Genomic DNA, 22,780 nt, shown 5'->3' on the forward strand with positions numbered 1-22,780 from the left:
CTATTCGTCTGACCTGCCGTCCGATACCTTCTCTATCTAGGAGCCGAAACAATAGTGCCATTCATACTATCACCATACCACCATGGTGTAATCTCATCTAATTAGCACCATGGTGTAATCTCATCTAATTAAACACCAGATATTCCTACCACACTAGTATGATGTCTGCATGTTGCAACTAGATTTTGTTAGAAATAAAATTATTGTATTTGCGTTATTGCATCAGATCTAGCTAGTCGAAACTAAGCAACCTAATGCAAGAATCCACTAAAAAAGAGGATTTAATATTGGGTCACATTATAGGAGAATGTGGTTGCCAACAAGAGTATTTAATATTGGATCACATTATAGGAGAATGTGGTTGCCAACAAATAGCATGGCATGGATAGGTTGCCTATTGAGATTGAGATTGAAAATAGTAATTGGATTTAGTGCAAATAATATATATAATTTTTGCACATAGAGGGGGATGATGTGGACTACTTGCATGAAAAAATTGAAATGTTAGTGGTAAGGTGGCTCGTTTATGTGGATAAATTACATAAAAAATGGTAATTGCACTTAAAAGGGATGACATGGATAGCTTTTATACTTGGCTGACCCTCAATTTTGTTATTATATAAGGTGTTTAAGTTTGTTTATAGGATATAAACTCCATGTTGTACTTGTAAAGTATTCCAACAGCTTATGATCATCGATGGAAATTTCGTTGGTTCCTATAGTCAATGTTGGAGCACATTGGATGCTCTCATACATACTCAATCACACTCGCATTTTTCTTTATAGCATTGATTCTCAATTGCGAAATCACAAACTCTCTAGACTTTGAGATTAGGATCTTAGAGCTTCAGATACATCATCTCCTTCTTGCTCTTATATACTTCAGCTACTTAATGTCGAGTTTTTAAATTATTATTTTGACCAAATTTTTTTTTGCCATGTGTGCTCTCCACATGTATCATCATCTTTCCTCTTCCTTACAATGAAGTTGTTAGTGTACATGAGCACACGACCATTTGTGTTAAGGATGTGTTACAATCAAACACGATGTAAACGAAGGCCACAGCCACATGTGGTGCGTATGATGCCTATATGCTTTGCATTACCATCATCAACAGACCGTACTATGCTAATCAGTTTGATTCAGTTTCTTGTGATGGAACATTTTTATTAGGGTTCTAGTTTTTTGCTATAAAAATGAAAAATGCATTCGAATTTCAAAAAGCCTCATTCCGACACGGGCCCAAATCGAGTTCAGGGGTTAACGGGCCGGAACACCGAAATGGCAAGGACCGGAGCTCACGCCGCTTGAGTACTTGAGACGCCTCCGCATGTGTCCAGCTGTCCTGTCCATCGTCGCCCCCCGCGACTTGGAGTGGAGTTCACTTGGAGCAGCAGAGGGCAATAAAGCCGCAGGCGAGGGGGAGGCAGCGCAAGCCGCAAAACCCACCTCGCGCGCCCCGCCTCCACCGCCCGCCGCCGCCGCCGCTCGCCGGAGGTAAGCCCCCCGCCCCTCTCACCCTCCCTTCTCTCTCTCTCTCTCTCTCTCTCTCTCTCGTACCGCGTCCGCGAAATGGTCTCTGCGATGCTTTAATTTCCCCCGCGTGCTAACGATGAAAACCCCCCAAAACTCCAAGCCGTCCCGCCGGGCCCCCGTGGGAGGGAAGCGGCCGATCGCGGGGGAATGTGGGTTTCCTCGCTCTTCTATCCGGTGATCGGGGCCGCAGGGAAGGATTTTCGCTGCTGAAATTTGGGCTTCGCTCGATCTGATCGGGGTTTTGGTGGGGTTTTCCACTGGGTGGTGGCCACGCGTGCGTGGATGCTGCTTCCGTGCGTCAGAAGTTAATTTGTAGCCCAAAGCACGCGTACGCGGTGTGGTGTTTGGTTCCAGTGCAAGCGGAAATGCCCTTTTGATTGTTGCTTTTTCTCGAGTCCTACAGATCGACTAGACTGATGACTTTGTTTTTCTAGGGTCCTGTTTTTTCTGATGATTGATGCATGTGTCATGTGTGCGCTTCTATCTATATACTGTCGAATCTAGTTGATGTGCCAATTGGGGGCTACCACCTTGCATCCCATTCTGAACAGCATGCTATCTGCTAGTTTATGGATTTTGCAGCCAGACCTTTGCTTATTGTGATTTGGTTGTGCTTTTGGTCTGAATTCTGGTGTCTCTGATGCCAGAATCGTTCATTCTTATGGCCTAGTGTCTGCATCGTAGTACTTTCTGTGATTTCATTACTTTCCAGACTTAGAGTTGTACATATTGTTAGTGGGTCAGAGGAAGTATGTTCCAGTGCTCTGGGGTTTCCTTACTGTTCTTATGTCACTGAGTTTTGATACGTCAATATAACCTTTAAGAATATGCCAGCTTGTTCCCCCATGTTCTCAAGCTAAGTGCAACTTCCTTTTTTGGATTAGTGGTACTTCGATTTGGTACAGATTATGCTGCATAAGGTTATTTACTTACTTAAAAACAAATTCCAAGTATAAATAAATGGGATTAATGTGCAGCAGATTTATCAAAACTTAGTGTTAACTGTTAAGTGTTAACATGGTGTGTGTGCGCCACTGCATGTGATTGGTTATATATCGTTGCTTCCTATTCAGCTAAACATAACGGATCGCTAGGGAATGTGGAGTTCCTCGCTCTTCTATCCGGTGATCGGGGCCGAGCGGAGGGGTTTGTTCCTCTGAAATTTTGGCTTTGTTCGATCTGATTGGGGTTTTGCTGGGGTTTTCCACTGGGTGGTGGCCACGCATGGATGGTGCTTCCGTGCGTCAGAAATTGATTTGTAGCCCAAAGCATGCGCGGTGTGGTGTTTGCTTCCAGTGCAAGCGGAAATGCCCTTCTGATTGTTGCTTTTCTTGAGTCCTATACATCCACTAGACTGGTGACTTAGGCCTTGTTTAGTTCGCAAAATTTTGGTTTTTTGGCTACTGTAGCACTTTCGTTTTTATTTGATAAACATTGTCCAATTACGGAGTAACTAGGCTCAAAAGATTCATCTCACAAATTTCAGGTAAACTGTGTAATTAGTTTTTATTTTTGTCTTTATTTAATGCTCCATGCATGCGACCAAAGATTCGATGTGACGGGGAATCTTGAAAATTTTTGCGAACTAAACAAGGCCTTAGTTTTTCTAGGGTCCTGTTTTCTTACGATTGATGCATGTACCATGTGTGTGCTTCTATCCGTACTTTCGAATCTAGTTGTTGTGTCAATTGGGCAACGACAGATGGCTACCACCTTTGCATCCCATTCACTGAATCACTGAACAGCATGCTATTTGCTAGTTCATGGATTTTTGCAGCCGGACCTTTGCTTATTGTGCTTTGGTTATGCTTGTGGTCTGGATTCTGATGTCCCTGACGGGAGGAAGGTTCATTATTATGGCCTAGTGTCTGCATCCTAGTACTTTCTGTGATTTCCTCACTTTCCAGACTGGGCCAGAGGAAGTATGTTTCAGTGCTCTGGGATTTCCTTACTAGTCTTATGTCACTGAGTTTTGATACGTCAATAAAACCTTCAAGAATTTGTCAGCTTGTTCCCCTGTTTACAAGCTAACTCCAATTTTTTGGGGGTTGGTGATACTTTGATTTGGTACAGATTATGCTGCATAAGGTTATTATTTAAAACAAATTCCAAGTAGGAAAGTATAAATAAATGGGATTAATGTTCAGCAGCTTCATTGAAACTTAGTGTTAAGTGTTAACATGGCATGTGTGTGCCAGTGCATGTGACAGGTTGTATATCATTATAGGTTATATATCATTGCTTCCTATTCTGCTAAACGTCACAGTTCCTAGAATCTACAAGTATGAGGAGGGCACTGTGGCTGCGATGCCCAAAACCTAATCATTGTTGTGCTTCTACGTTCAAAACCTGAATATGAATCTAAGTTTACCATTCTCAATCTTTTTTCTTGTACGTGTACATCCTTATTAACCTAGTCTTGGGTGTGCGTCACCTACACTACACTACTACAGCAAGACCTCACAGCATTTATGGGGTTTCACTTGTGAACTTTTGCTTCATCCGATCTTATCAGGTTTGGAGATTCCGTGCAGTTTCAATTGGGTGTGGGTGGTGATGCGGGGGAACTGGGAAGCGGCCCCGTACGTTAGAAATTTGTAGCCAAATGCATGTGCACTGGGGTATTTTATTATACAGGAAGCTGAAATGCCTTGTTATTCTGTGGGTTGCTTTCTAAAGTGCTAGATTCACTAGATTGTTGTAACAGTTTTGGCCCAGAAGTTGTATACTATCTTCAGTTAATGGTCATTATTTATGGAATAGGAATAATCTGTAGTTAGTAGTTTCCATTTGCCAGTGGCGGACCCAGGATTTAGCGAAGACTAGGGCCAAATTTTAGTGGGCAAAATCCAAAAGCTACGGTCTAAAATATAATCTATTGAGTAACACTGCGTATGTGTTCATACTGTTGATCGATTTGAATATATTTATATACTCATATTCTAGATCTTACCACGCAAAATTTTTTCAAAGAAATCCATATTTTTTTAATATAATTACTAAAATACCACTAGTATATATAATAAATATAACCACATACTCTATGTATGTATGCATACTTAATATATATATCACTCTAAATGGTCTAGTATTATCACATACTTCGTCTACATACATTTCGTTCGGTCATATGTACCCTAAATATACAGATATAGACATAGGAGTAACTACACGCTATATCACATATTAATAGTTCGGTGAATTTTTTTGGTTTTTGCTAATATAGCACTTTCGTTTGTATTTGACAATTATTGTCCAAACACGAACTAACTAGGCTCAAAAGATTTGTCTCGCAAATTACAGGTAATCTGTGCAATTAGTTTTTGTTTTTGTCTATATTTAATACTTCATACATGTCTCCAAATATTCGATGTGACGGAAAATCTTAAAAAGTTTAAAAAACTAAACCAGGCCTCAAGAGTTGTTCCCAAAATTTTTAGACCGCGACTAGGGCCGTGGCCCTGGTGGCCCTAGTCCTAGGCCCGCCCCTGCCATTTGCCATTGAAATCTGAGAGTATGATCAAGAATTAAGAGTACTGCAGTAGCATGTTGTATCGGCTTCAGCAACCTTAAGGAAAAATAAATTGTATTGACTTAAATGTTTGATGTGAGAGAAGTATTTGACATATCATACCGCTAGAATATACATAGGTTGTTTGCAGTACATAGTTCTTTTTTGCATGGACTTCCTTTCTTTCAGGCATATGTGGCCAGGTGCTGCCCCATTGTAGTTTAGTTTACTTGTAGTTCAGTAAAAAAAGAAAGCCAGTGGCGGCTTAGTTAAAATAGATCTTACAGTTTTTACTTGTCCCTATTTTCTCAACTAAACCTTGTGTGACTGTTGTGCTTTCTATTTTTCCAATAGAAATTTTCATGATGTGGAAACTTTTCACAATGTACCTGTATTCATTTTGAGTGCCAAGAGCTAGCAATGCAAGTATGCAACTAATGGACAGTTCCTTTATATGTTTTGGGACATGAGAACTTAATGCATTTTTGGTATAATGCCCTGATTTTGAGATTTTGAAACAATTTATGCATATGCTTATTATTTTTATTTTTCATTCTGTTGACCAGAGCTCTCATTCAAAAACTAGCAAAGATGGTACAATGTACTCAACCTCCTCCCCAGTTAAAGCTCCCAGAGAGTAAGATCACAGAACTGACAGATGATGAGAACCATGATTCGCCGCCAAAACTTGAGAAAAGGACAAGGATGCACCACATTGAGAGGCACAGATCTTGTGTTGTGACCTTATCTGACATAGAACTTAATGGTCTGCAACCTCGTCGTCTGCTCCAGACCATTGAGAAAAGCCCAGGAGGAGGATCACAGTGTTCGCTCCATGAAGAAACACCTACAGATACTAATGCATCACACAGGCATGCAATTGCAGATGCTGCTTGGGAAGCCCTCAAAAGGTCAATAGTTTACTTCAGAGGCCAGCCAATTGGGACTGTTGCTGCAATAGACAAGTCTCAGGGGGCAGCACTCAACTATGACCAGGTGATCTACTGACCTTTTCTATTTCCAGTTAAAGCGGTGGCACTGTCAATTTTAAAGATTTCATGCTATTTTCATATTATTCTATACACCCTTCTATTACTGTTTGTTTTGCATCTATCATTATCATAAATGGTAGTCCTAATCCTGATGGTGAGTATTCATGTGTACATTATCAACTTCCTGCAAAAATACATTATAGCTATCTCATGCAAGAATTATACATCTCATTGTGCCTAGGCATGCAAAATGATCAGCAATGATTTATGTTTTTTTCGTACATTGGGACAGGTTTTCATGAGGGATTTCATTCCTAGCGCATTGGCTTTTCTTATGAAAGGAGAACACTTGATAGTGAAGAATTTTCTGGTAGAAACTGCACGCCTTCAGTCAAGGGAGAAGATGGTTGACCTTTTCAAGCTTGGTCAGGGTGTGATGCCTGCAAGCTTTAAGGTGCATCATCGCAATCCTACCCAGAAGACAGAAAGCTTACTGGCTGATTTTGGTGAAACTGCCATTGGGAGGGTTGCTCCTGTAGATTCTGGCTTATGGTGGATTATTCTCCTTCGTGCTTACACCAAATGGACAGGGGATAATTCTCTGGCTGAAAGTCCTAACTGCCAAAGGGCCATGCACCTTATTCTCAGGTTGTGTCTCTCAGAGGGATGTGATACTTCTCCAGCCTTGCTTTGTGCTGATGGGTGCTCCATGATAGACCGAAGAATGGTAGGCTGCCCACCTCAATCTAGCTACTTCTGTTTCTTATTATGTTTGACACTGTATATCTTGTACCTCTTATGTCTTACTATAAACTTATCGTTCAATTGCATCCTTGCAAGTCCCATCTCGTTCATAACTGAAACTGCTCGAGCTTATATGAAAATATATCAATACTTTGGATATTTTCCTCTCTGGGTTCAATAGGAGGAACCATTTATAGGATGCTGTTATAGCTATTAAAATCAGGACCAAATACTTGGAACGTAAGTGGATTGTGTAGTGTATGGGTTTTGGAAACATACAGGAAGTATGTAGTTGTGATTTGTGAATGACAGCATAGTTTGCTTTGCTGTTAGCGAACATGTTGTCAAACTTCTTAAGCTTCTCTATGCAAGTGTTAGTTTTTTTAATTTGATCGTGTTCTTTGTTCTTATTGAAGGTATTGTTAATTCCCAGTGGCTGTGCTTCCTGTAGACTACATATTCATCTCGTGAAAAACCTAGAAAATTTACTAACCATTTTGATGCTCTTGGTCCTGGGAACAGCAAGTTATCTAAATGCTTGTCTTGAACGTTGTACATGTTTATCATGCACCTTGTTTATTGAACTATTGACTGAAATCTGTGCAGGGCATATATGGCTACCCAATTGAAATCCAGGCTCTCTTTTTCATGGCTATGAGATGTGCCCTAAGCTTGTTGAAGCAAGACTCTGACGCTGACTTTGTGAATCACATCACAAAACGAATCCAAGCTTTGAGCTACCATTTGCACAGTTACTACTGGTTAGACTTCCAAAGACTTAATGACATATACCGCTACAAGACTGAAGAGTACTCACAGACAGCTTTGAACAAGTTCAATGTGATACCTGAATCGATACCTGATTGGATATTTGACTTCATGCCTAGCCGGGGTGGATACTTCATTGGTAATGTTAGTCCTGCAAGGATGGATTTCCGCTGGTTTTGCTTGGGCAACTTCATTGCAATTCTATCATCATTGGCGACTGGAGAGCAGGCTGAAGCAATACTGGATCTTGTGGAGGAGCGCTGGCAAGAACTCATTGGTGAGATGCCACTCAAGATCTGCTACCCTGCGATGGAAAATCAGGAATGGCAGATAGTCACTGGATGCGACCCGAAGAACACCAGGTGGAGCTACCACAACGGAGGCTCATGGCCAGGTGAGAGTGCTTTAGGAACTTGATATTTAGCACTGCATTATGTTGTTAAACATTCTTGCCAATTATGTGTTTTTGTTTTTTTGTTTTTGCATTTTATGGTTTATAGGAAGTAAGTAATTACATTTTCAATTGAGTAAACAAATGAGATTGGTTATTTGCTGATGTGAACCTCATCTTTTGGGTTTGACAAATTGGTAGTAATATGAACATTGTTTGTCGGTATGAACATATAGCAAAGCTGTACTTGCATAATCCACTGGCCAACTTCTGTTAGAGAAGATACTATATGTAGGTACTGAAATATGTCCTCAGTTGAAACAAAGCAGAGTTTGCGAATATGAACAGTCCTTTTGTTTGGTGACTTGATATCTATACATTCCTCACCCTGCATTAGCATCCCCTTTTTATGGCATGAGCCCTTTTGGTCTGGCTGCTGATGACCATGAGATGTGTTGTGCATTATGTGGTTTAGGAACTTGGTATTTCGTTTTAAAATCGAATAAGTAGATGAGATTGGCTATATGTCAATCTAAACTTTATTTTAACAATACGACCTTAGTTTTCTTTATTGAATTTTCATCTTTGGGTGCAAAATGCAAATGTGACCTGCGTTGCTGGTAAAAAGGATAAATGTAGAAACTGGAGGCTGTGTTGTCAATCAGAAGCAAAATACTTATGAATGGTCATTCCATTTGACAAATTAAGTTGATATCTGTGCATCCTTCACTCTGCATCAGCATCCATTTTAATCATGTCATGTGGCATTGCTCATCTGATATGTTTGACCCACATGTGCAAAAATATATATGTGCTCGTGCAGTGCTGCTGTGGCTGCTGGTGGCGGTGAGCGTGAAGCTGGGGCGCCCTCACCTGGCGCGGAGAGCCGTGGAGCTGATGGAGCAGCGGCTGGCCAAGGACGACTTCCCCGAGTACTACGACGGCAAGGCGGGGCGGTACGTGGGGAAGCAGGCGCGCAAGTTCCAGACGTGGTCGGTGGCCGGCTACCTGGTGGCCAAGATGCTCCTGGACGACCCCTCCCACCTGCGGATCGTGGCGCTGGAGGACGACGGCCACTCCCGTGCTCCCTTCCTCAAGCGCTCCAACTCGTGCCCATGACCCCAGGCTGCGCCGCCCCGCGCGCCGCATGCCCACGCCCTTTTTGCCCATACCGAGACTACGAGTACAGCCGCAAAGTTTCGTTCTGATGAATTCTGATTCTCGATAGCAGGAGGATAGTGAAGGAGAGGATACTTACCCACGCGGTGCAGTGCATTCTTCTTAGCGTGCTACCAAGTGGATGATGATGACAGGATACCGAGTATGTATGTAGGTACTACTATCCGTTCGCTAGATCAGATTGCTACTAAACTGGTGGAGATTTTGGTAGGTCCGGCTAGTGCTGCGTCCGGATGCGGAACTCTGAACCATCTGTTGAAGGAACCGAAGAAAAAAAAAAATCTTCTCTGTGCTCCGAGACCGATACGGCGTCCGTGTTCGATTCGAAATGGAACATTCATGTCTACGGACTATATATATCGATCTGTACGCACCCACGCCGAATCGTAACTAATCTCCAGTCTTTCTTTGTTCGCTGCATGAACGGTATGTATGAACCAACAGAGGAAGAAGACGTGCCAAAAGAGGAAGAGAGGAGGACGAGCACAGACACATCAACAGCAGGGCGTATCCCCGAGCTGTCCAACGAGATTGTTTTTGATATTCTAGTTCAGTGCAAGTCAGTCTGCAAGAGTGACTTGTGAGAAAAAAAAAGATTTTCAGAGTAAAATTTGGGTCCTAAAGAGGTAATTAAAGAGAAGATGTTTCTGTCGTCTTTCACTCTTGACTCCAACCCCCCCCCCCCCCCCACCACCACCACCACCACCCACACACACTGACACACATAGGAGTAGGTTAAATTAGGCCTTGTTTAGTTCCTTTCTAAAACCCAAAAAATTTTAAGATTCCCTGTTACATATACATAGAGCATTAATATAAATAAAAGCAAAAACTAGTTACACAGTTTATCTGTAATTTACGAGACGAATCTTTAAAGCCTAGTTAGTCTAAAATTTGACAATATTTGTCATATACAAACAAAGTGCTACAGTGTCCATTTCCTAAATTTTTTTGGAACTAAACAAGGCCTTAACTGAAACCCAAGAACCAAAATTGATACGATTCCCTACTCAGCTCCTAGATTAGAAAATTGGATTCCTACTCTCGGTTCACGAAATTAACTGAAAGAACTAAAATGCATGTACTTACATTTTATAACTTTGTTATGGTTTATATGTGATGTCTCATTTAAAATGTTGTGTATTTGTGTTACTATATTGCTAATGTTCTCCCGTCAATTATTATTATCTAGTGTTGTTAAAATTTGCTTTAGAATTACATCTTTTTGTTGTTGTTGTTTTAGTCTCGACTAAAACAGTTGGTTAGTTTGGTTAGTACCGAAACCGAACTTAAATAAAATAGTCAAAGAATTGAAATGCTTGATTTTTAGAATTGTGGACAGATTTCATTTGATGATATATAACGCCTAGGCATGCAGGGAGACCATTGGTTTAAGCTCATCCCTGTAATCTACTTTAGCTTTGATCCGGATCATGATTTCCTCGTGATATGATGCTTGTATGCATATACAACTTTGATGCTAACGCGGATGTTCTTTTTTTTTGAAAGATCCGGTTTTACCGGCTTGTGATTAATAATAAGGGGAGAAGCAGGAAACATCGGGTTACAAGCGCGAGCAGCGCTCCCCAGCGCAGCCTAGACCGCGTGGGGCTTTGGTTCTTAGCTAATTACTCACTAGTTACATGTGCAACCATAAGAGGCCTAAGAGCTTTGCATCCTGCCAACGACCATTGGCGAGCCATGTCCTTAATCTCCACAACTAGTGAAGTTGTCGTCTTTCGATCTTCCCTGAAAACAACTGCATTTCGTCGGTTCCAAATGCTCCATAGAGTTAGGATTGCCAAGGTATGCGCCTTCTTCTCCCCTGTTGTCAAGGTTTGGCTGAAATAGTCCTCGAGGTGGCTCCTGTCTTCCCATGAAGCCGGCTGCAAGTTAGGACATGAACTCCAGGAAGATACAGCTTGCCAAACTAGTCAGAGTAGGGACATTCAAAGAATAAGTGGTGTGTTGTCTCAAGGTTTCTTTCACATAGTGCGTAGAAGTAGTTATTCTTCCAATGACGCTGTTGCAGGCGTGCTGAGGTCCATAGTCTGTTTTTTAGCAGCAGCCATAAAAAGAATTTGCACTTTGGCGGTGCCCAGGCTTTCCAGATTAAGGCTGGGAAAGGGGATTGGACTTGGCCAGCAAACTGAACCATGTATGCTGATTTGCTGGAGTATTGACCTGAACTTTCAAGGCCCAAGATAATCATGTCTTCACCTGCCTTGTCTAGAGACACGGTCGATAGCCATCCAGAACTCAAAATATTCCTTTAGCAGATCCTGATTCAGATTGTGTGCAATATCACTCACCCATCTTCTATTCAACAATGCTTCTCTGACTGTCCTATTCTTTTTCTCGCTGTGGGCGTACAACCGCGGATGTTCTTGATGAGTTTTAACTACGACAACAGTTGCTTACCAATCTATTCTATTGTCTTTGTGATAAATTCTAGCAGACGTCATCTCAGTTCTATGCAGCATGGGGAGGAGCGAAATTTCTGTGAAGTGAAAGATGAAGAGGATGGAGATAAGCGGTCGATGTCGTCAGGGTTGTTGCTGCTTCCTTGCGCAAGAGCCATTGGAATGAGGTGTCTTGGGAATTGGAGGTCTCAGTCTCAAGGCAAATATACCACCAAGTCCCTTTTACAGATACTTGACTTTTTGGTGGTGTCAGGAATCAAAGGTTGAAGGAAATCTGGGAATTAATGCAGGGTCCCCCTTAAAGATTCAGATCTTTCTATGGATGGTCTACCGCCACAGAATTCAGTGTGGTGTACAGCTGAAAAAGGAGGAGTTGGTGTGCTTCTGTTCTGTGTAAAACTTGTGGGCAAGTTGAGACAACTGAAAAGGAGGAATTGGTCTGGTTCATATTATGTCCCAACCAGTTGCTTCCTTTTCTCTGGACTTACTTTCGTTCTATGCTGGGGTGGACCATTTGAAGGGGTTATTTGTTGAGGTGTTGGACCATTTGCATTTGAAGGTGAGAGTTGAGGAGTATATCATTTTTTTTATTATTTTTGTGCAGGTGCTCTCTGGACACGATGTGGTCTTCAAAAACAACAAAATTGTGGCGTCTCCTATAGACTATGGTGGTGGTGCTCCACAAGACTGTCATACTTATCAAGACGTGATGCACCACGGTTGTTGTTGGAGGATGTTGTTGAATGTTACCATGTTTGGCTTTTAGTTGAGGGTTTGTTTGTGAGGCACCCGGTACTCCGGCGTGGCCATAACTGTCTGTTAGCACTTTTTGTAAATTGGAATCCTCAGTTCTGATCGGGGTTTTTCAAGCTTTCAAACTTCACTCAATCTGTTGCCGGGCAGGCCTTATTTAGTTCGTGAAATTTTTTATGTTTGGCTAATACAACACTTTCGTTTTTATTTGACAACTATTATCCAATTTTAGATTAACTAGGCTCAAAAGATTCGTTTCGTAAATTACAAGTAAACTGTGTAATTAGTTATTTTTTTTAGCATGTGCCGCAAGACTTAATGTGACGAGGAATCTTGAAAAATTTTAGGAACTAAAGCCTCAGTCCAGTTCACGCATTTGTAGCCACTCTAGAAACAGTTGCAGCTCTATGGATTTTCCGTTGAGCTCTCAGCGTCCGTCTCCACGTCCACAGCCACAGATTTTTCACGTGTACGGTTACGGTGTACCCGGACACTGGACACAGCTGCTCTGCTGCTGTCCACCAATGGCAGCGCAGCCAGGACGGCACCCCATCCACACGCCCGGACACGTCAGCGCGGCCATGCCACGTCACCAAAAAAAAAGGGCTCTCCCATGGCCCAAAGCCCAACTGCCGGCCTGGCCCGCTGGCCCCTGGCCGCACACTATCCTCTCCTCTCTATCCTTTTCCTTTCCTTCCACTGCTCTGCTCTTGCTCTCCGTCTCTCCCCACACTGCCACTGCCAGCCTCCCTCCCCTCCCCTTCGCTCGCCATGGCCATGGCGACCTCCACCTTCTCCCCGCGCCCCGCCACCCTCAACAAGCCCCTGCGACCTGGCGCCAAGCCCGCCAGCCTCCTACCCTTCCCGTGCCGCCGTGCCGGCAGACTCGTCTGCGCCACCGCTGCCGGGGAGGCGCCGCCCGTCGAGGTCGAGCAGCGGGACGAGGCGGAGCCGGCCCCCGCCGCGGCCTCCAACGGGGCCGCCGTCAAGGCCGAGGCGCCCGCCCCAAAGGCCGTGCAGGCTGAGGCCCCGCCGGCGCCCGCGCCGGTCCCGGCCTTCCGGGACGCCAGGTGGGTCAACGGCACCTGGGACCTCACCCAGTTCGACAAGGGCGGCGTCGTCGACTGGGACGCCGTCATCGACGCCGGTGAGGACTCTCTGACTCCTCCCTCCTGTCGTGCTAGATTGCTAGTGTGAGCAAGCGAAAGGGTTGCTAAGCAAGCACCCAAGTCATGGAGAGTGTGCGCTGATATTACAACTTGATGTGGAACCCTGGACTGGATTCACATGCTGGAGTGGACATTGCTGCCTGTCTGCCAGCCATTCCAATTCTAGCCTGTAGGTTGTGGCGACTTCGTCCTGTGCTTCATGAGTAATCATCACAAGTGTGTCTTTAGTTTGCTGAATGCTTAGCGTCAGGCAAGGAAAGGTCTAGATGGTTAAGCTATGGTGTGCAGGGGTATGGCTTTGCCATCCCTGTGAACATAATGTGCATAAAGCTTGCATCCTTTCGCAGCCTGGTGTGCTCAAATGAATGGCATGCTCGCTGACTGGACAAAGGCTTGGCTGCAGTGTCTGTCTGAACTTCTGTTTTTTCTTGTGGTTGTAGAGTTGAAAGATTTGAGGGTTGGATCTGATTTTTTTTCCTCGTAGTTGTAGAATAGCGACTTAGCAACAGCTGATGGTTGAAGATGGATTTCCAGTCTAAAGAGATGTTAAGGAGTTAGGACTGGGGAAGTGAGGGGAGGAAGATGCATCAGTCCCACTTGAGGCTCAGCTGGTCTTGAATTGATTTAGCAAAAACATTTTCTGAACTGGGGAGTCGTGCTTTTTCATCAGTTGTGTCCCTGTGATTCTGCTATAGCTCACGTGAACTGACTAGGGAAAGAATCATGCATATGCAGGACATGCTTGTGTAAACTCAGGCATTTGTTGGTTTGCTACAATGAGAGGGGCAACCAAGCATTGCTAGCTTCCCGACATTGTCGCTCCTAGGGAATGCCACAGCCAACTGATGCCAGTCATCTAATCTTTGTTTGATTCCAGAGGCCAGGAGAAGGAAATGGCTTGAAGATTATCCAGAGGCCACTAGCACAGACGAGGCTGTCGTCTTCGACACTTCAATTATCCCATGGTGGGCATGGATGAAGCGATTCCACCTTCCTGAAGCCGAGAAGCTAAATGGTTTGAATATGATGTGTTCTATTTTCACTTACAAACTTTGGGTGCAAATGACATTTTGTATCTACTAGGGATTGTGCATTCAGAACCAATTATTATTCTCGTCTAATGCAGGTCGCGCTGCCATGGTTGGCTTCTTCATGGCATACTTTGTGGATAGCTTGACGGGCGTGGGCCTTGTTGACCAAATGGGCAACTTCTTCTGCAAAACGCTGCTGTTTGTTGCCGTCGCTGGTGTACTGCTAATCAGGAAAAATGAGGACATTGAATCACTGAAGAAGCTTATCGACGAGACTACGTTCTATGACAAGCAATGGCAGGCAACCTGGCAAGATGATTCCACTGGGGGACCAAAGAATTAGTTCAGCATTGGGATACAGATGCAGAATCGTTCTTGTGATGTACTTTACCTCTTTCTTCGGCCTTTTTGTTTCGCCGTCTCGTGAGGCTTGGAGGAACATTTTGACAAACCGTAATAATCTACGTGATCCTGTAAAATAGTATGGACTCACTTTGTGTGCTAGAGATAATTACGTGCAGTTTCAATGCTTTATATGGTTTGCCATCTCAAAGCATTTCTCATCCAAGCAGTAAGGGCAACCATGCCATGGTATTTTCATCAGTAGTATGTCTTCATTCTTTTTTACAACAATTCATAACAGATCACTATCACCAGGTTTGCAAATTTCTTCTTGCCAGAACTATGTTCCAAAAGCAACAGTGTTTGCCCTAAAATCGTTTCCTTAACAAAATTGTCACTGCCTATGCTACACCACTTATTGCCTTCGGTTAAACCAACATCCCTTTGGATATACAGTGGCGCATGGTCCGTCCTGAGCAATTCACAGATATTTTGATATCAGAGAATTCATTTACATATCGATCAAAGAAATGTCAGGTACATGTTTAAGGCACTCATCAAAGAAGATTAGTCCGAAACGAACCTGTGACACTGAGAAAAGCATGTCTCTTGATGGTTAACTTTCCACAGAGTACTACTTGCTTTGATCTGGCATGGAATTCAAATCAGGCATGACACGACTGAATTCTGACCTGCAACCAAAGCAAGCAAATGAAATTCCATGACTAGATTTATGGTACCAGAAGAAAGCAATAACAACTTAACAAGTATCTTTATACAATCATTATGCAAGCAGCAAGACAAAATCACTAGTATAAAGACAATGCTAACAGATACCAAAAACTAAATTAGATGTACAAACTGCTGGGCAAGACATGCTTTTGTGGTAGGCTTATATAAACTGCAAAAGCTAACTAAACATTGAGATGATTTCAATTTTGCATCAGGTTGGTAGAAATTAGAGGGGGAAATGGCAGTGCAAGTCAAAGTAAAACTATTCAGTAAAGAGCAGAATTAAGAGTAAACTTGGTAAGCATCTGATTGTTTCTTTCCTAACCAAATTTGCCATAACCAAATTGCAGGAACAAAGAATTAAATGAGGGAGAAGGTAATAAGACCATAGGTGGTCAACTGGTCATAGGCTCATAGCAAATAAACCAATAATTTTAATTCATGAAACTATAGACTTGAGTCTAGAAACAAGAACAGAACACAAATTTGTTATCATCAAAAGGTACCCAAAAAGAAAAGGGTGTCATCAGAGGAACAATCTTGAACATAAAACTTACCCACAGGTTGAACACTTCTTCTGATTCTTGCAGAATATTGACAAACAAACTGAACAGACATATCCCATGTCGATGGTCTTCTTATGACAGAAACACCTGCAAATCAGTAAAATCATACTGAGTGCATTGAAATGCCACCAATATTAGATGAATGCAATCTTTTATGGAAAGAAATAAAATGGAACCAGAGTTGCTAATGTGGCAGCCTTTTGCCCTGATTGTAAATTTTCACAAAAAAAAGATAGGTCTAGTATTGATGCTTATTAGAGAAAATCTAGAAGCACATACGAAGCACGAAAGTCCACTCCAAGAGTTTTTGGAAGGCGCAGAAATGCTCTAGAGTGTAAATCAGTTGCAAATACAGCCTGCATTATTGTTGAAATGTGTCAATGAGCCTGAGCGACTAAAAGAGAAATAAGCCCACACAAAGTTATTTACACAAACAAAGGAAGAGGATATCAAATAATATGATATCCAAACAACAAATTCTCTAGTAGACTGGTATAGCCAGACTAGAGTGAAGAAAGACATCCGCACAAGTAGATCCCAGTTCTGTCTATCAGACATGGCTAATCTCTTACTTAGATATATTATAAGTAAAATCCAAAATTTTGTGCGAATATAAGGTATCATCAGATAAATGTTCGCAACACTTAATGCGAAACAACAAAAAATGAAGAAAGATCTTAATACAACGGATACAGAAGTGACCAATAAACTTTTACAGCTCTTAATGCCAGTTGAGTAATTGACAGTTCAGGAAAGCACAAAAGACTAAAGGTCCCTGATTTATTTACTAATTATAATAGCAAACCAATTACATGTGGAAAATGAATCTAAAGAAGTTTTCAACTGGTATGATAACAAAAATGGTAGTTATGTGATCACCCTTTTAGAGGGTAGGAGATTCAGCATAGTGTGCTCGATGCTCCTAGGCTAATCCCTTTCACTATTATGTGAGATAAGAGAGCACAATACAACCATAAAAGGATTATTCTGTCAAAAGGATCATAACGATAAGTATGTAAATACATTCTCAAGAGGCTCCCAAAGGGGAAAAAAATAGGACTATATGAGAAGATATATCAACATCAATGGAGGGACCCTGGATAACTTACGGCAAGGTATTGAAACAGACCATTTAGTTCTTGGGGCTTCAAATAAACTCCTCCTGTTATGTATGAAGCCTGCATGATATAACACCAGTAACTATTCAGCAAGAGGATGTTGTGACAGTATATAACATGTGGATGAATTTGATCAATAAATTTCAAGAGCACATTAAAGAGCATTACCTGCTGCAAGAAAGCAGAATCCTGGGTTCCCACAATACAAGAATCAATTGGTACCTAAGAGATTTGTAAAATGTTTTGGTCATTATGCCACCCTAGTTATTAAAAGCTTTAGAACAATTATGGATGCATATCTATATAGGCACATTTCAATGTCTTGCTACTTCTGAACCCACTACATAGCGACTGGCCGGTGAAATTGAAGGATCAATAAATCTCAAGGGATTAAAATGGATTAAGCAATTGATGCAATACCATGGAACGTTGAGCAGAAAATATTGAATTCATCACTGCCACATATCTGCATGTGCATTTGATTAAGTGAAAACTAGGTCCTGAAAAAATTAGAGATGGCATTGATGAAGGTGTACGCATACTGTTCAGGTCCATCTGGAGATCCCTGCAGGCATAGAATCTGTATCCTGTGTTAGTATCAACTGCCGTGGCATTATAAAAAGTATAAAAATACTGGCTACAACAATTTATGGGCCAAACAAAGAATGATTTGTTGATCACAAATGATGAAAATTAAATGTTACTCAGAACTCTACATGACAGCATGTAGCTACTCACCCGAGGTTGCGGATGCCGAGTCCCAGACCGGAAAATCCTCTGTATATCTAAACATCCATCATGTTAAGCAACACAAGCATAAAATAAGATAGAGAAACCACAACAATCAACAACTTCATGCGATAGGATACAGCACAAAGCGAGGGACAGCGCCCCAGAGAGCAGCGACGCGGCATTGGCAGAAGCAACAGAACTGTTGGCTGCAGTGGCACGGGCGTCTTGTGCAATGAACTCCTCCGCCTTGCGGCTTGCCTTGTCGAAGGTGTCCGAGACGCCCACGCCGCCAGAGGGGCTGGCATCGCTGGAATCCAGGATGTAGGCACAGGAGCTGACTCCCGCGGCGATGACGACCACACGATTGAGGTGGTTCAGCAGCAGGATCGAGTTCACGAAGTGGATCAACTGCAGACATGGATATCACATCAAGACCAAGGGGGAAAGCCAAAGCGCAAATGCCCAATGGATGGATAGCAACGAGTCATCTTGAATATCGAGCAAGGAAGGAGGCAAAGGGAGGGTTAGGGTTGCATACGTGCGCAAAGAAGTCGGCGAAGGGGAGCGCGGCGGCGGCCCAGAAGAAGGGGTTCGTGTCGACGACGACCACGACGAGGCTGACGTCATCTGCACGCGCCGGCGGGGCGTGTGTGCGTTAGAACCATGGTGCATCGCGGAGTAGGGGGATGCGAGAGTGGCGCGTGGCTCACCGGAGTAGAGCTTGGAGTGAGCGGAGGTCATGGCCGGCGAAGGGGTCGTTGCTGCTCGCGGGCCGGCGGCGGCGGGTCGCGCTCCCAGGCTCCCAGCCAATCCAATGCTCCGAGGCGCCGGCGGCGGCGCTGGGGCGGCGGCGCTGGCAGTGGCACTTGCCGCGGTTGGAGATGCTGTGGTGAGTCCTGCTCTCCTGGACTATACGTGGGCCTGGCCCAATGTTGTGTACTTGGGCTTAAAAGTTTTGGGCCTAAATTAGGCCCATGTTTTTTAAAAATTGGAATCCAACAGCTGGTTTGTCTTCTTGTGTCTGTTTAAACCCCTTTTTTACTGTCAAACACTAGTGCAATGAGAATTACCCAAGTTCAAAAAAAAAATGAAAATCCGTATGCTTTCCAATTTTTGTCATTGTTCTAGTAAAGCATTTGCTCTACATGCAGTGATGCACATTCGACTTTTTTTGTGAAGTCTGTAGTCTGAAACCCCCGAAAAATCACTAATGCCCTTCCTCACCCAAAAATTTTTCATCCATCTCATCGAATCTTTGGACACATGCATAAAACATTAAATGTAGATAAAAAAATAAACTAGTTACACAGTTTGGTTGAAAATCGCGAGACGAATCTTTTAAGCCTAGTTACTCCATGATTAGCCCTAAGTGCTACAGTAACCCACATGTGCTAATGACAGATTAATTATGCTTAATATATTTGTCTTGCAGTTTCCTGACGAGCTATGTAATTTATTTTTTTATTAGTTTCTAAAAATCTCTTCCGACATCCTTCCGACACATCTGATGTGACACCCAAAAAATTTTCATCTCCAATCTAAACAGGGCCTAAATGAGAGAACTTTTACAACAAAATGTTTCAATTCAACGGAGGATCCATCCAAATTTTGGGCGTTGCAGAAGGAGAAGAGAATCATGGGCATCCCAGCTTTGCTGACTACAACCAAAAAAAATTCAAATCACTCGAAGGAGTCCGACGACAGCATCTGGCCCTCGTCGCTCCCACCGCGGCGCGCCGACATGGGCGACTTGAGGAAGCTGGGCGTGCCGGGCCTGGACGACGCCGGCGCTGCCGCCTTCCTGGCGCTGCCACCTCCGCCGCCGCCGGCGTTCCCCCCCATGGACAGCGTCCTGGTCACGTTCTTGATGTTCTTGGGCGGCGGTCGGGCCAGCGGCGACGACACGTCCCGGTCCGCCGCCGCCGCGCCCTGCACCTGCTGCAGCAGCCGGCGCTGGTCCCGCTGCCGCTTCCGCTCCTGCTCCTTCTCCTTCCTCGTGTTGCCGTAGTCCTCCAGCATGTCCAGCAGCACCTCCTGCATCAACGACGACATGCATGAGCTAGCAGAGCCGAGGAAATTTGAGGTACGGCAATGGCGCTGGCCGCCATATATAGCCCGTAGCTAGGTGATGGAGGTTTTTGCAAGGCAGGCGTACACCGTCGTACTCGAACTTGGCGCCCCTCTCCTTCTCCCACGCAACCACCTTCGCCATCAGAGCTTCCGCCATTGCTGCACCTCACACATCAATTCCTTATCAGAAGGATTGTTATGTATGTTCAGATTCAGAACGCCATGGCTCAAGCAGAACAAAGGTTATATATGTTACCCGGCATTTTGCTGACCAAGGAGCGCGCTTTCTCGGCGCGCTTGAGCACGAGATGCGTCCCTTTGCCGACGTTGTATCTGTTCTCGTTCTGCAAGAACGGAAAGCAAGGAGAAGCACATCAGTGATTCCACCGGAGTTGGAGACGACGACATTGCACAAGGGAAAGGGACCCACTCTGCTGTACTCCTCGAGCCAGGACTCCTCCTCCAGCGCGGCCTGCCACCTGTCCATCTTCTCCAGCACGTCCTTCCGGCTGAACTCGAGGTCCTTGGCCTCCGAGATCTGCACCTCCAGCCGCTCCAGGATCACAGCCCGTTCAGCATCTGCATGCAGTAGTAGTGGACAGTGGGACACACATATCCATCGTGTCAGTCGTACGTATAGTACACGCATGCATTTCTCAAGCAAGAAGAAAAGTTGAGGCGTGTTGATGACAATTGACGGACATATATACACATACCGCTGTCGATGGCGTCCAGCAGCAAGACGGCAGCGTCGTCGTCCTCCGGCTCCGGGAGGCGCGCGCGGCGGCGGATCTCCATGAGCTCCTCGTGCTTCTTCACGACGAGGTCTTTCATCCGGCACTCCTTGAGGGTCTCCAGCCTCACCACCTCCGCCTCCACGTTGCGTATGAAGTCCATGGACAGGGCGCCGGGCTCCGTGATCTCGTCCTCCGACGCCGCGATGTTGCACGCCACGCCCTGGAACCGCCGCTGCTCCTCCGCCGGCGTGTCCATCAGGTTCCATAGCTCCAGCATGCTCCCAAGCAGGTCTTGCAGCTGGCCATTCATTCATTGCCAACAATTGAAACAAAGTTAATTAGTTGTCTCGGAGGCATTTGCATTTCAACGGCGTCGACGGCCACCGTATCGTACCGTACCTTCTCCATTCGACTCCGTTTGATCTCTCGAAGCCTCTCGATGCCCGCAGCCAGCCCCGCGATGGCGCCGTCGCTGATGTCGCCGGCCTGCACCTGCACGCCGCCGCCATTGACGACGACATTGGTCGTCTCTCTGGAATCCATGCCGAGAACCAAGGACGACGAGTGCAGCTGAGCCATGAGCTCCGCCACTTTCTTGGTGCGACTTTCCTGCGTGTACATGTGTCAAGATCGGGATCGATCGAAAGCAAGAACCACACTATATATGCATGCACAGCACCAGCCAGGAGCCGATCAGGACGAATCAGGTGGATGACCTTTTCCTGCTGCAGGTGGTGCAGGTAGGCTCTGAGCTCGTCGAGCTTGGTCGTCGTCAGGTCGGAGCCGTCGACGACGACGGCGGCGGCGCGAGCATTCGGCTGGCCGACTAGCAGGTTCATCTCCTCCTGCATCCTGTTGACGCGCTGGGTGACGTCCGCGAACTGGCGCCGCCTCTCCTCCCTCTTCCGCCGCATCTCCGCCAGCTCCGGCGCGATCAGGCCCAGCTCCTCCTTCAGGCTCCCTGTGCCCTGGTCCCAATCCGCCGTCACGACCGACATCACCATTGCCCATCGGCCGAACTGTGCGCGCGTACCTGGAGCGAGGAGCATGCCGTGTGCACGGTTGAGGGCGGCTCGCCGATGGTGGCGCAGATGACGGCGACCTCGGCGACGGAGTCGGCGATCTCCCGCTTGAGCTGCGCACGGTGCTGCCGGACCTGATCCACCTTGGTGCGGTACACGTTGAGGCACTCCTCCTCCAGCGCCTGCAGCGTCCCTCGCCGGTCATCCTCCGCTTCCCCGATCTCGTCCCACATGTCCTGCACGCGTGCATGCATCCATGCATGATCCATCCATGGCCATGAGAGGACAGCAGGAGAGGAGGGAGGAGGTCTCGAACGAACGAACGGAGACGGAGACGACGACGGACGGACCCCTAGCTCATGCAGCAGCTCCTCGCGGCGGGGCTCCATCTGGAAGGGGAAGAGGATGGCCCTCAGCTTCAGGGAGAGCATCGCCATCGGGGGGATCCGTCGTCGTCGCGCGCTCCTCGCCCCATGCTATATATCTTTGATTTCTCCCCCTTCTCTTAAAGCTAGCCGCCTCTCGATCCTGTCCTCCGGCCGGCCGGCGGCTCCGATCGATCTGATCGACCAGCAGCTCGAGGACAACGCGCGGCAATGGCGGCAGATCTGGCCGACGACGGGATAATAACTAATGCTACCTGAACAAGAACAGCAACAGCGTAACTGCAACTAATTAACAACGACGCCACGGCCGACGAGGTTGACGGCGTGGATAGTGGATCATGACCGGCCGGCGCAGACGACAACGACGACGACGACTGCGATTATTGCACGGGCCGGGGATTGTTCCGCCCGCGAATCGGACAGAATGCGCGCGGAAAGGGAGGAAATTGAGGGGAAAGTATTGCTAAATAAAAGATCCACGCAATGCATGGATCGATATGTGTGCGTGTGTGAGGTTCGGGTGGCCACGACCACGAGCAATGGTGGCCCAAAATAGTATCACGACGAGTCTAGGACC

The 22,780-nt window shown here is 45.3% G+C and overlaps 4 protein-coding genes across 7 annotated transcripts; 2 read left to right on the top strand and 2 right to left on the bottom strand.

Moving 5' to 3' along the window:
* Nucleotides 1,376-9,428, top strand: LOC8055070 (probable alkaline/neutral invertase F). The gene is made up of 5 exons (XM_002451407.2): nucleotides 1,376-1,498; nucleotides 5,615-6,044; nucleotides 6,333-6,767; nucleotides 7,391-7,946; nucleotides 8,767-9,428. Exons 2-5 carry the CDS (start codon nucleotides 5,640-5,642, stop codon nucleotides 9,060-9,062), a joined length of 1,692 nt encoding a protein of 563 aa, XP_002451452.1. The 5' UTR covers nucleotides 1,376-1,498; nucleotides 5,615-5,639; the 3' UTR covers nucleotides 9,063-9,428.
* Nucleotides 12,967-15,051, top strand: LOC8055071 (light-harvesting complex-like protein 3 isotype 1, chloroplastic). Its single transcript, XM_002451408.2, has 3 exons — nucleotides 12,967-13,445; nucleotides 14,345-14,482; nucleotides 14,594-15,051. Exons 1-3 carry the CDS (start codon nucleotides 13,070-13,072, stop codon nucleotides 14,839-14,841), a joined length of 762 nt encoding a protein of 253 aa, XP_002451453.1. The 5' UTR covers nucleotides 12,967-13,069; the 3' UTR covers nucleotides 14,842-15,051.
* On the bottom strand, nucleotides 15,055-18,866 carry LOC110434936 (RNA polymerase II transcription factor B subunit 4). Its single transcript, XM_021459977.1, has 12 exons — nucleotides 18,699-18,866; nucleotides 18,527-18,615; nucleotides 18,126-18,396; nucleotides 17,995-18,041; nucleotides 17,799-17,836; nucleotides 17,677-17,722; nucleotides 17,425-17,478; nucleotides 17,248-17,316; nucleotides 16,418-16,494; nucleotides 16,130-16,225; nucleotides 15,424-15,532; nucleotides 15,055-15,312 (listed from the first exon to the last, which is right to left on the bottom strand). Exons 1-11 carry the CDS (start codon nucleotides 18,727-18,729, stop codon nucleotides 15,475-15,477), a joined length of 876 nt encoding a protein of 291 aa, XP_021315652.1. The 5' UTR covers nucleotides 18,730-18,866; the 3' UTR covers nucleotides 15,055-15,312; nucleotides 15,424-15,474.
* LOC8055072 (65-kDa microtubule-associated protein 3) lies at nucleotides 19,499-22,639 on the bottom strand. Of its 4 annotated transcripts, none has more exons than XM_002453193.2 (9): nucleotides 22,168-22,639; nucleotides 21,829-22,053; nucleotides 21,512-21,763; nucleotides 21,195-21,404; nucleotides 20,775-21,093; nucleotides 20,489-20,637; nucleotides 20,315-20,402; nucleotides 20,144-20,217; nucleotides 19,499-20,022 (listed from the first exon to the last, which is right to left on the bottom strand). In XM_002453193.2, the coding sequence occupies exons 1-9, from the start codon at nucleotides 22,252-22,254 to the stop codon at nucleotides 19,669-19,671; spliced, it is 1,758 nt and encodes a 585-aa protein (XP_002453238.1). In that variant the 5' UTR covers nucleotides 22,255-22,639; the 3' UTR covers nucleotides 19,499-19,668. The 4 variants fall into 4 exon arrangements, with proteins under 4 accessions (XP_002453238.1, XP_021316022.1, XP_021316023.1 ...); XM_021460346.1 differs by having other exon boundaries at nucleotides 19,743-20,022; nucleotides 20,154-20,217; XM_021460347.1 differs by lacking the exon at nucleotides 21,512-21,763.

The sequence above is a fragment of the Sorghum bicolor genome, chromosome 4, assembly GCF_000003195.3.
Source record: "Sorghum bicolor cultivar BTx623 chromosome 4, Sorghum_bicolor_NCBIv3, whole genome shotgun sequence".
NCBI classification, from domain to species: Eukaryota; Viridiplantae; Streptophyta; class Magnoliopsida; order Poales; family Poaceae; genus Sorghum; species Sorghum bicolor.